Here is a 13,358-nt window from a genome sequence, read left to right as displayed (position 1 = left end):
TGAATCTTTTTTTAACGAAAACGTGATTGTTCACTTTGTGGTAAATAAAATGAACAGTGAGCTGGAATTGTAAATAACTCATTTTCAGCTCACGAAATAGTAATTCACCCTTTAAATTATATTTTAAGTATATATAAATGGAATAAATATGGGTATTAGGCACGAATTAGCTAAGTTCGTTGGGAGACATAATTAAATCACAGAGATGGATGTTGAACTTTCACCAAGCATTATTTTCAAACCTAATTTTTTTTTTCTTATATCGACACGCATGAAAATTTTAAGACATATTAACTTTTTTATGAACTATTATTTGTAAATTTCTCAAATCAAACAAATAATTTTTTTTTTTTTGTAAAACTTGGAAAAAATAAAACATCATTTTATTTTATTGACTTTTTATGAAATTATATTTTGGGTATGGAAAAAAGGGTATTTTTTATATGAAAATTTAAAACAACATGGTTCATTAAATTTTTTTCTGTTTTTTTTTTTAAATACTTATTTTCAGAAAAGGTGAAATACTATTTTCAAAAATAATTTGAATAATGCACCAATTTAGAAATTAATCAATTTCTGTACTCTACTGTGATACTTTCCCCTTTTATTACAGATGTGTAAAACTATTTAAAATATTTTATTACATTTTATATTTACTAATACTAATTATTGTTCCTTCTTATGATAATTTGTATCAATAGATAATCATATATAGAGTCTTATTTTTATATATAGAGTCTTATTTTTATTGGTAACAGATATTTAAATAACTAAAATTTAATTACTTATATTAAAATTTTAACAATATGTTCTTTAGCATTATAAAGAAGGCAGAGGACCCACCCATGGGTTGCCTAAGTGGTAAGGGCGAGCACGTGAAGTGTGGGTTAGGCGCACGTCACAAGTTCGATTCCTCTTTTGAGTTTTCTCATGATTTAACTGGGGGACCATGGTGGTGGGTTGCTGTGGTAGTCCTCCCCGAGATTAGTCGTGGTGTGTGCAAATTGGCCCGGACACTCGATTAGGTAAAAAAAAAAAAGGCAGAGGAGAAGTGCTCTAACACCAAAATTTGGATCTCACAAATGCTCCCACCTTGATATTTAAACTTAATATAATAAAAGGTATTCTGGTCAAAAGTCAAGAAAATTTCAACCCCTCTCGACACAATACTAATTGTTATTCACATTGACTAACTCACCCAGCCTGTTTAGAGCCTGAGATGACTCTCTCGAGTTATCTCGAACCCGGACGAGTTTCTAAACCATGCGTCAAACTCATCACCATGGACGATAGTCTCTCCTTATCCCTTCTTTTCTCTATAAATAACAACATATAGCACAAATGGCGCAGAAACCAAAGCCTTCAGATCTGGTTAATTGACGCAATGTGCACGTTAGAGAAACGCGGTAATATTTTCTTCCTAACCCTAACTGGTGAGGACGAACACCGGTTCGGCCAAACCCTCATCGACAAGATCCGGTCCAATCTCAGCCAAGTTCGAGCAGATGCTAAACCCGGTTCTGTTCTGATTACGACGGCCGAGGGTAGGTTCTTTTCCAACGGATTGGATCTCGCCTGGGCCCAAGCTACTGGATCTGCCAACTTCCGCGATCGGCTCCACCAATTGGTCGTAAGCTTCAAGTCGATCGTGGCCGATCTGTTGTCTCTCCCACTACCAACTGTAGCCGCCGTAACAGGCCACGCCGCCGCCGCTGGATTCATGCTCGCGCTGAGCCACGATTACATCCTCATGAGAAAGGACAAAGGAGTCCTCTACATGAGCGAGATCGATATCGGACTCACTTTTCCCGATTATTTCATGGCAGTTATGAGATCGAAGATCTCCTTGCCGATGGCTCGGCGCAAAGTGGTGCTTCGAGGCGCGAAGGTGAAGGCGGAGGAGGCGGTGGAGATGGGAATTATCGACTCGGCGCACGATAGTCCAGGAGAGACGGTTGAAGCTGCGGTGCGCCTGGGGGAGAAATTGGCCTCTAGGAAGTGGAATGGTGAGGTGTATGCGGAGATAAGAAAGGCTTCGTTTGCAGAAGCTTGTAACGCGCTTGGTTTGGTCGTGAAGGAGGTAGTGGCGGCTCGCCTTTGAGAATTGGAAAAATAAAAAATGTATTTCTTTTATATTTATATTTATAATAAATAAAATAATTAAGAGCTGAAAATCTTTTCTAGGGTTTTATTTATTTTACCTTTAACATTGTAAATATTTTCCGTTCTGCCCTATTAATTACTTGAGAGAGATTCCATTGTCACGCCAATTTTTCTAAGAGCACCCCTAATTCTTTGGTTATTTCACATGAATTGAGTTGTCCTGAGCAAAACTTTGGTGTGGCAATATAATCTCTCTTGAAGGATTAAGATGGATTAAATACTTTGAGTACTTGTTATAATAACATGTACATGAATTTACATGTTAAGACTGGGTGTGCTCCCCAGGTCTTGTCTTCGAATCCCCTTCCCACCACCTTGTGTGGCACTTAAATGGGTTTTGGTTCGTCCCCTTAAAATTCGTATGGGGTTGGTCATGCGGAGCCCCCAAGGGAGATTAGTCTGTCACGCTTACTTGAGAGTGTTGATGGGATACTCCCTCGGTTACAAAAAAAAAAAACATGTACATGAATTTAGTTATTACTTGTACCAGAACTCATGTACATGTTATTGTTACAAGTTTTTTTTTTTATATAATTCCAATGTATATGCTGGTTATGGTACGTTTGAAAGGAATTTTTTTTTTTAAAATTCATATGTACGTCAATGTAGCGAGTACTGTTGTATTTTTGTAATTGAAATAATCTTTGATGAGATTGAATAAGTGAAAATTATTTTCAAGTTTTATTTTAACAAAAAAAAATCATTGCAAATTTTTTTTTTTTTTTCATTTTAACTATTCATCAAATGTAAAATTAAATAAATAAATGGCAAGAGATTTTGTGGATCGATACCCAGGAATTGTAAATTTATCATCACAAAACATTTGTAGTGTGAATCATTTGCAAATGGAAACGATTGGTGGCCATCTCTGCCCTAAGTAGGAAATATAAAAGAAGGGTAAAAGAGAGTATTTGCAATTCTCAATTAATTCTAAGTAAAATCAAAGCCAATAAAGAGGTCTGATGCGTTTAGGCGGAGTTCAGTTATTTATTAGAGTTTGGGCTTAAAGAGGAATCCTTGTTAGCAATTCGGAATAGGTAACCGATCTACCATCTGTAATTGTGTATTTTGAGGGTATAGTTGTGTATCCCAAGTGAAAGAATTCACGATTCTTTGTCCATGACACTTCAATGAGTTTTTTAGCCATGCTATCAGGTGGAGTTCAAAAATCATTAGTCAAGAAAAATATCGTCTTTCAATCCTTAAAAAATCAGGTGCCAATTTGTGCCATATATATATATAGAGCGGTTCAGCAGCTCCTTATGGTGTCACGCATTTTTTGTAAATTACTTTTGATGGGGTTACAAGTTTTGGAATAGGCTGATTTTTTGTGAGGATGATCTCCACGGTGAAGAGATCATCCTCACAAAAAATCAGCTCATTTTGAAACTTCTAACCCAAGTTTACAAGTTGAAGAATCGTGAATCATCCAATTTTTGTAAATCACTTTTGACGGGGTTAGAAGTTTTGGAATAGACTGATTTTTGGTGAGGATGATCTCCTCATCATAGAGATCATTCTCACAAAAAATCAGCGCATTCCAAAGCTTGTAACCCATGTTTTGAAAAATGCGTGGCATCATGTAAGGCACCATAATGGGGCTGCTGAACGGCTCCCTATATATATGGAAATGTTCAACAACAAATATTTTGGCAAAACATTTTTCAAGACATGAGTTAGAAGTTTTGGAATGGGCTGATTTTTGGTGAGGATGATCTCTACGATAAGGAGATCATCATTATCAAAAATCAGCCCATTCCAAAACTTCTAATCCCATCAAAAATAATTTACAAAAAATTGACGGTCCACAATTTTTCAACTTGTAAACATGGGACTAGAAGTTTTGGAATGGACTGATATATATATATATTTTGTTATTTATAGGGAAAAGATGGGATAAGAAGAGACTGTGGTCTATGGTAATGAGTTTGATGCATGGTTTAGAAACTCGTCCGGGTTCGAGATAACTCAAGTTTTATTTTAACAAGAAATCATTGCAAAAAACAATTTCATTTCAACTATTAACCAAATGTAAAAATAAATAAATAACTCTCAAGAGATTTTCTTGGTGGTTACCAAGGAATTGTAAATTTTTCATCGTAAAACATTTGCAATGTAAATCATTTTCAAATGGAAACCACTAGGGGCCATGTCTGCCCATGGTTGGAATTATAAAAGAGGGGTAAAAGAGATGAGATTTGCAACTCTCAATCAACTCTAAGTAAAATCAAAGCCAATAAAGGGGTTGGATGCGTTTAGGCGGAGTTCAGTTTTTTATTAGAGTTTAGTCTTAAAAGAGAGATCTTTGTTAGCAATTCGAAATATGGCAAAATTTTGATTCATGAAAATTTTGAGTTCTATTCGATTTTGGATTGCAAAAATTCAGTCTAAAATTCTATAAATGAAAAATATGTAGCATATGCTTCATACATGTATTATCCATATAATTTTCAAAATTCGAAAATCAAAAATTCAATAAATGAAAAATATGCGGCATATGCTTCATATGTGTATTGTCCGTTTTATTTCAAAAATTCGAAAATAAAAAATTCGGCCATATGATAGTGATGGTGGTGATAATAAGAACATTGAGATTATTATTCCATGGATTTTTAAAAGAAGACTAAAGTCAAGAGACAAATTATCAATTTGAAAAATTAAAGTGTAATCTCAAATAAATGTAGAGGGATATGTCATTATTATTTTTTTAAGATAAAAAATGTCATTTGTCACGTAAAAAGGTGGATTCCTCCAAAATTTTGAAGCATGGTCGCTTCAAAGTTGACTTGTGTTATACATCACAACTTATAAATTTACACATTGCAACATACAATAATTTATGCTACCGTTTTTTTTTCCACCGAGTTTTATAAAAATGAGTTTTATTCTTTTAAAACTTAAAATCCATGAATTATTTAAAATAATTCAATAACCCGAAGAATAATACTTTCATTGAAAAAAAATGAAAAATTCATGAATTTTTCAAGAATTAATCAAGAGATTGCTAAGAATGAGAAGGAAGAATGTTTTCTTAAGCGTTCTTTCAACTCCACTCCAATAAATGTCATGACTTTGAATTCTTATTAATGAGTCATCTTGGAGTGACCTCAAAATTGTACCTCATATCGTACATCCTGACATGAAAATGTGTAACAGCCATAGATGCTTTCTGACATGAAAATGTGTAACAGCCATAGATGCTTTCTGATTCGTATATTGGTGAAAGCATTTATGATTCTTGCACACTTTCACCTCACTATGTACGAAATGAGGTACAATCTTGAGGTCACTTCAACATTATGCTTTATTAATACACCAAATTTTATTTATAACACACCAAATTACTTTAAAAGATTGGTGATGTACCTTGTAAGTAGAAGTTGGTGTTCCAATGTTTCCCCAGGCATCCTATGGGGTTGAAAATTTCAACTCCACCAAGTACCAACTCCAATCCAATAAATGTCATGAATTTTTCTATAGGGAACTTTTATTAACACACCAATTCTTACTTATAGCACACCAAACTACTGCAAAAGGATTGGTGTTTTGTAAGTAAAAGTTGGTGTTCCAATAGCATCTCTCTTTTGCTTAAAGATATGTGGGTTTAATCCTCGGCTACCCAATTTGTCAGAAAAGAATCAAACCACGAAACGGTTACCAGTTCGAGGTGCGGTTCACTGTGAGTTCGTAAAATGTGGCGAATTTAGCGAACTGCGTCTATACTACTTTAATTTTTTTTAACCCTCTCCATATGTTGATAATATTTGAGATATCCATCTTAAGCTTTCAAATTAATAACATGCTTCTTTGACCTTGGTCCTTATTAATAGACTAATGAAAAATGACCAAATAACTTCATGTTCAACATATTAATAAAAATAATTGATTTTTTCTTCCTAAAATCTGTCATTTTCAATTTTTTATAAACCTTACTTATCACTTAAACCTTCCAATGTCCTCATTTCTATCTACAGGGTCCATTCTCTAATGGTGAATCACAAACCCAAATTCAAACTAAACGAACCCACAATCAGGTAACATAGATTTAATCAATTAAGTTCAATAATCTTGGCTAAGGCAATTCCACATCTAGCCAACAAATATCTAAGAAACTTTGTCGAGGGCTACTATGGACATTTAATTAACAAGATATAAATTCATCTCGGGTTATCTTAGTCAAGAAAGTGTTGTTGACAAGTTGGCCCGAATGGCCGCTTTCGATCAAGAATTTTGACCAACATATCATTAAATTTACACCCCAATCATCTTTAATATCTTGATTTTTTTTATGCAAAACTTCACAATCTTCCTCGAAAAACAAAAAGTAATCGATTTTCTACCTCGATTCAAGCTCTGCAAGCGTTGATTGTGTACCTACAAAAAATTCTCTAATGCCCGAGTTACCTTTCTCCTAATATTGGTCGAAAATTATTCATGAATGAATCAATTATGTTTTTTCCCTTTTTCCCATTTAAAATATTTTCCCACCAAGAATGGTCCCATGATTGCACACGTTACACGACTAGCCCAAGAATGATAGGAGTGGACCGACTCTCGAATTTCAAGGTCGATGCTCTGAAGGGCTCACATTCGCACAAGTCTCAGACCGAGTAAGGAGATGCCTATGTCATATTAAATCTCGGGTTTTATGGTTTAACCTAGTCCCCTGAATTTGAGTATAAGTACTCAAGGAGACATCCCATCTTGTGCTTGATCTCAAATTTTGGACTTGATAAGTCACAGATCTTGACCCGACTTCACTTGAATCTCTAGGTGATATATTTCAATCCAAGTTAGATAGAAGAGTTACCTCTTACAATCGTCACCCTCTATATAGTCTATAGTAATAAACTAAAGGGACAATTATCAAAAAAATACCAAAAAAAAATTATTTATCAAAATAAATCCAATTTTTAAAATTTTTTAAAAAAGATACAAAACCGGTCTTTTAAAGACCGATTTTTCTCTCTCCTCGATTTTCCTCAAGACTTTCTCTCTCCTTTAATATTTTTTTTTTTAAAAAAATTTTTAAAAACCGGTCTTTCATATTTTAAAAAAAAAAATTTTAAAAACCGGTCTTTCATATTTTTTTTTAAAAAAAAATTTTAAAAACCGGTCTTTGAAAGACCGGTTTTTCTCTCTCTTCATTTATTTCTCTCACCCTTTCTCTCTCCTCTATCATTTAAAAAAAAAACGAATTTTTTTAAAAAAGATTTTTCTCTCTCTTCATTCATTTCTCTCACTCCTTTCTCTCTCCTATTATTTAAAAAAAAAACGAATTTTTTTTTAAAAAGGTTTTTCTCTCTCTTCATTCATTTCTCTCACCCCTTTCTCTCTCCTATTATTTAAAAAAAAATGAATTTTTTTTAAAAAGATTTTTCTCTCTCTTCATTCATTTTTCTCACCCCTTTCTCTCTCCTATTATTTTAAAAAAAAAACGAATTTTTTTTAAAAAGGTTTCTCTCTCTTCATTCATTTCTCTCACCCATTTCTCTCTCCTATTATTTAAAAAAAAAACGAAATTGTTTTTAAATATATTTTTCTCTTTCTCTCATTCATTTATCTTGAGATCAAGATCTTGAGATAAAATAATAAAAACAAATTTTTGATTTACCTTAGTTGAAGAAGAAGATGAAGAAGAAGAAGATGAAAAAGTAAAAAAAAAAAGTAATTCTTTTGGAGAGAAGAGAAGAGAAGGGTAAAAGAGATAAGTGAAGAGAGAGAAAAATATATTTAAAAAAAATTTCGTTTTTTTTTTTTTAATAATAGGTGAGAGAAATGAATGAAGAGAGAGAAAAACCTTTTTTAAAAAAATTCATTTTTTTTAAATGATAGAGGAGAGAGAAAGGATGAGAGAAATAAATGAAGAGAGAGAAAAACCGGTCTTTCAAAGACCGGTTTTTTTTTTAAATTTTTTTAATATTAAAGGAGAGAGAAAGTCTTGAGAAAAATCGAGGAGAGAGAAAAATCGGTCTTTAAAAGACCGGTTTTGTATCTTTTTTGAAAATTTTTAAAAATTGAATTTATTTTGATAAATAATTTTTTTTTTGGTATTTTTTTGATAATTGTCCCTAAACTAAACTCATTGGCTTCTAATATCACTTTTTGCTCCTTTGTACTTTTGAGTTTGCTTTTTTGCTTTAGTTTTGGTTATTTTGAATTGGGATAATTATCAAAAAAATACAAAAAAAAAGTATTTATCAAAACAAATCCAATTTTTAAAATATTTTAAAAAAGATACAAAACCGGTCTTTCAAAGACCGGTTTTTCTCTCTCCTCAAATTTTCTCAACACATTCTCTCTCTTCTAATATTTTAAAAAAAAATGAAATTTTTTTAAAACCGATCTTTCAAAGACCGGTTTTTATCTCTCTTCATTCATTTCTCTCACCATTTCTCTCTCTTCTATTATTTTAAAAAAACAAACGATTTTTTTTAAAAAAAGTTTTTCTCTCTCTTCATTTATTTCTCTCACTCTTTTCTCTCTCCTTAAAAAAAAATGAATTTTTTTTTAAAAATTTTTTCTCTCTTCATTCATTTCTTTCACCCCTTTCTCTCTCCTATTATTTAAAAAAAAAAAAATGAATTTTTTTTTAAAAAATTTTCTCTCTCTTTACTTACCTCTTTTACCCTTCTCTTCTCTCCAAAAGAATTACTTTAAAAAAAAATTATTTTTTTTAAATAACATAGGAGAGAGAAAGGTGTGAGAGAAATGAATGAAGAGAGAGAAAAAAATTTAAAAAAAAATTCGTTTTTTTTTAAAATAATAGGAGAGAGAAAGGGGTGAGAGAAATGAATGAAGAGAGAAAATTTTTTTTAAAAAAATTCGTTTTTTTTTTTAAATAATAGGAGAGAGAAAGGGGTGAGAGAAATGAATGAAAAGAGAAAAAAAATTTTAAAAAAAATTCATTTTTTTTTAGGAGAGAGAAAAGAGTGAGAGAAATGAATGAAGAGAGAGAAACTTTAAAAAAAAAATTTGTTTGTTTTTTTAAAATAATAGAAGAGAGAGAAATGGTGAGAGAAATGAATGAAGAGAGATAAAAACCGGTCTTTGAAAGACCGGTTTTAAAAAATTTTCATTTTTTTTTTAAATATTAGAGGAGAGAGAATGTGTTGAGAAAATTTGAGGAGAGTGAAAAACCGGTTTTTGAAAGACCGATTTTGTATCTTTTTTGAAATATTTTAAAAATTAGATTTATTTTGATAAATACTTTTTTTTTTTTTGTATTTTTTTGATAATTGTCCCTTTTGAATTTCCTAACTTACGTGGTCGAAGTTAACACCTATGCACTATAATCCGATCTCCTCAGTAGTCAACATAGTATTAAATTTCAACATAGTTTCACTAAATATACCGAAATATTTTCATTTCTACAAGTTCCGGTATGAAATTTAACTGGCAATTTCTTTTTCTATATATTTCGGTGGAAATCACTATTTATTTTGTGAAATATTTCGATGAATTTTGAATTTCAACTGAAATGAACATATTTTAGGTATAAAAATACAATATTTCGATGGAAATATTTAGATGAATAGTAAATTTAAATTGAAATATTCTTTTTTGAAAAAACATTTAATTTCTTTTAGAAAGACCTTGTAAATTACACATAGTATTTACTAATAAAAAATTGCATATAACATTCATCCATTAGTATAAATAAATTATGATTAGTTAGTTATCTATTTTATATTAAGATTAATTGTATATTGTACGTTTATATAAGCAAGGTTGGAGTCAGGATTTTCTTATAGTGGGGGCAAACTATGAGTAATTGTATAGTTGACAAACTTGAATGGAGGGAGGTGAGGGTGTGGGGGCAAATGAGGAGAGAGGTGAGGGAGTAGGGAAAATGGGGCATGTAATTAGTTGAAAATATAGAGGTGTCTCAAAGTTCTGTGGGGGCAATTGCCCCCACCAACTCCTTACTAGCTCCATCCTGTATATAAACATGCATACAATCAATCATGCATGTTTTAATTAATTGGATTCATTAACAATTTATTCATACTTATTCAAAAAATAAAATAAATATAATAACGCATGAATGAGATACTTAATCTCAATGCCTAACATATTAAGTTGCATGTAGTTAATGCAACATTATCATTCTTCCTCTGTGAGCCTCTCAATGCATGTGTGTATGTGTAGAAAAATGTTGTTGATATTCAATTTCTCACTCCATATGATAGTTTATTATATTTTAATGACTTAATAAATTTGGTTTAATGCCTATTTTATCGTTTTCTATGGGTCAATGACAATATCTTCAATCTTTCTGTCATTTCTAAATATTGTATTCATTTCCACACTAATCAAAATATTTTCATGAAATATTTTCATTTTAGATTAATCGAAATTTAATACCTTGGTAGTCAAGAATCAAAGAACTTGGTGATATGTAATATATTTTCATCTAATGTATTATATTTAAAAGTAAAGGCATTGTCCCACATTTTCATTCATTAAGGCATTCAATGTTTTACGTTAAGTATCATTATTATGGAGCATAGGAGTGCACACTAGGTCGGGTAAATCTGAGAATCGAACCAATCCTACGTCTTTTGGATTGGATTGGTTCAGTTCCGGATTAGGGATATAATAGAACCGAACCAATTTTTATGTTTATTATAATATATATATATATATATATATATATATATTATAATCTTAAAAGACAAGAGGTAAAACATTCAAACTATATTTATTGTTTCATGATTTTTATTTTAATGTGCATGATGTTTTGTTTAATATTTATTTTGCTTAATTTTAAGTTTTAATTATTTTAATTTTACTATTGAAAATAATAAGTATGAGAACCGAGAACTGATCCAAACCAAGGTTGATTTGGATTGGTTCAGTTCTATAGGGTAATTAGATTGGTTCGATTCCAAATTTGTAGAACCGATCATGTTTTGTTTGATTTTGATTTTGCCACAAATCCAAATTATATGCACTCCTAATGGAATATTTCAAATTGAAAAAGATTTTAACTTCTCATTAGAAAGTAGTTTAGTTAAAATTAATAAAATATTATATTGTAACAACAACATGTCGCTTCCCAAACTTCACATCACTTCATCTTTTTTATTAACCTTGGAAGAACTTTTTTAGAAAATTGAAGTCATTTAAAAAATGGGAGGTATTACTTACAAAGGAGCATATCCTCTGTAGCCCATTTTACTTGCAACTCTATAGCTTCTATGAACGGTTGAATGTGTGCCACATCACCAAGACAGTTACTTCTGATCGTTTAAATTGAGGACTTCAGTTTTTGTTTTTATTTTATATTTTTTAAATCTAATCTAAACCATGAGTACAAGAAAATTGGGGTTTTTTTTTTTTTTTTTAATGTGATGTTTCCTAGTTGGTAGAACAAGAGCTATAAAGAGCTTTGGAAAAATGAGTTACAAAGGATCCATTCCCCTACTTGCAGACCATCTTCAACCAATTGCACCCCTACTTCAAAATATTATTTTACCTTTCTAAAACCTCCACAAATTGTACTCCATACAATCTCATTTTCTCTTTTTACCACTATCTCCTCTCATTCTCTAGTTCCTCGTCTCTCACTCTCAACTCAAGCCCCCTTTCTCTCTCTCTTTGTTGTTAAAGAAGGTCAAGTAGACTCCCCCCCCCCCCCAACTCAATCCTCTCTTACTCCTCAACTCACACACACAAACATACACTCACTCTCTCTCTCTCTCTCAACTCAAACCCTCTCTTACTCCCCATTCTCATCTCAGCTCGGTTCCCTTCTCTCTCTCTCTCTCTCTCTCTCTCTCTCTCTCATTGAGTAAAACAACGTATTCTCTCTACGTTTTAAGAAAGGAGTGCGATTTTTTTAAAATGCAATCATCCCAATCGAGTGCAAGGGAAATTTTTTAAGTGCTGAGGTGCAATTGATTCTAAGTGACCTGCAAGTAATTGTTCCCTAAAAAATAGGAATATATTTTTTTGAGTTTGAGTTTGATCCAAGGCTGCCAAGTTGTGCATTAACCACCACATAAAATTTAGAATTCAACACTCTACTACCTTGATTATTTTTCTATGCCAAATAACCTAAACACGCTCATATTCAACTTATAACATTAAGGATCCTTATTTTTATTCCAAAACTAATGTTGTCTTTAAACTCGCGTATCTTTCATATGAATGATACTAAACTGACAAAAAAAAAAAAAAAATACAATCAAATATGCTCACTGATGTGCATGGGACCATTGATTGTTCCTTATGTATCTCAAGGAAAAATTTATGGTTTCGTGCACACTACCATATTAGTGGGTGTATTTGAGTCTCTTTTTTAAGTCAACTCAGCATGACTTTTTTCATATATATATATATGGAAATGTTCAACACCCTACACTTTACCAAACGTGTTTTGTCCTACATGGGTTAGAAGTTTTGGAATGGGCTGATTTTTTGTGAGGATGATCTCTACGGTTAGAAGATCATCCTCAACAAAAATCAGCCCATTCCAAAATTTCTAGCCCCATGTTTACAAGTTGAAAAATCGTGGATCGTCCATTTTTTGTAAACCATTTTTTATGGGGTTAGAAGTTTTGGAATGGGCTGATTTTTGGTGATGATGATCTCCTCACCATAGAGATCATCCTCACCAAAAATCAGCCTATTCCAAAACTTCGGAGATCATCCTCACCAAAAATCAGTCTGTTCCAAAACTTCTAACCCATGTAGGACAAAACACGTAGGGTAAAGTGTAGGGTAAAGCGTAGGGTGTTGAACGGGACCCATATATATAGATAAAATAAAACACAATGATTGTTCCCACATTGCTATATTTTTGTAGGGGATAAACTCCTCACTCCAACTAAAATGAAGTGAAGCGGGATCCACACTACTTTATTTTATTATGTTTTTCATTTACTCCATTCAACTTTATTGTCTTTCCTATCTTCCCCACCTCCATTTTTTTCAATAACACCCCTCTAATTTTACTATCTTACCTTTTTTTTATCGTTTTTAACCTCAAAGAAAATACACGTGATGTAGGTATGGACAAACTCTAATTATGTTGATTTGTGGGGTATAAAAGTTTCACTCCAACTACAGTGGAGTGGGTCTACACAATCTCACTTTATTGCATTTTCTCTTCACCCTCTTCAATGTTATTGTTTTTCCTCCCCCTTTTTCAATAATATCCCTCAAATTTTAACCCTCTATTTCATTAA

General features: G+C 31.9%; 1 protein-coding gene across 1 annotated transcript; it reads left to right on the top strand.

Moving 5' to 3' along the window:
• The first annotated feature begins 1,205 nt into the window (after positions 1–1,205).
• LOC147392306 (enoyl-CoA delta isomerase 2, peroxisomal-like) lies at positions 1,206–2,264 on the top strand. The gene has a single exon (XM_086459955.1). The coding sequence runs from the start codon at positions 1,385–1,387 to the stop codon at positions 2,099–2,101; it is 717 nt and encodes a 238-aa protein (XP_086316081.1). The 5' UTR covers positions 1,206–1,384; the 3' UTR covers positions 2,102–2,264.
• Positions 2,265–13,358: the final 11,094 nt, after the last annotated feature.

The sequence above is a fragment of the Akebia trifoliata genome, chromosome 11 (genome assembly GCF_017979445.1).
Source record: "Akebia trifoliata isolate Shusen 1 chromosome 11, ASM1797944v1, whole genome shotgun sequence".
NCBI lineage: Eukaryota > Viridiplantae > Streptophyta > Magnoliopsida > Ranunculales > Lardizabalaceae > Akebia > Akebia trifoliata.
The sequence above is the reverse complement of the archived record's forward strand: the minus strand, read 5'-3'. Positions and strand labels throughout refer to the sequence as shown.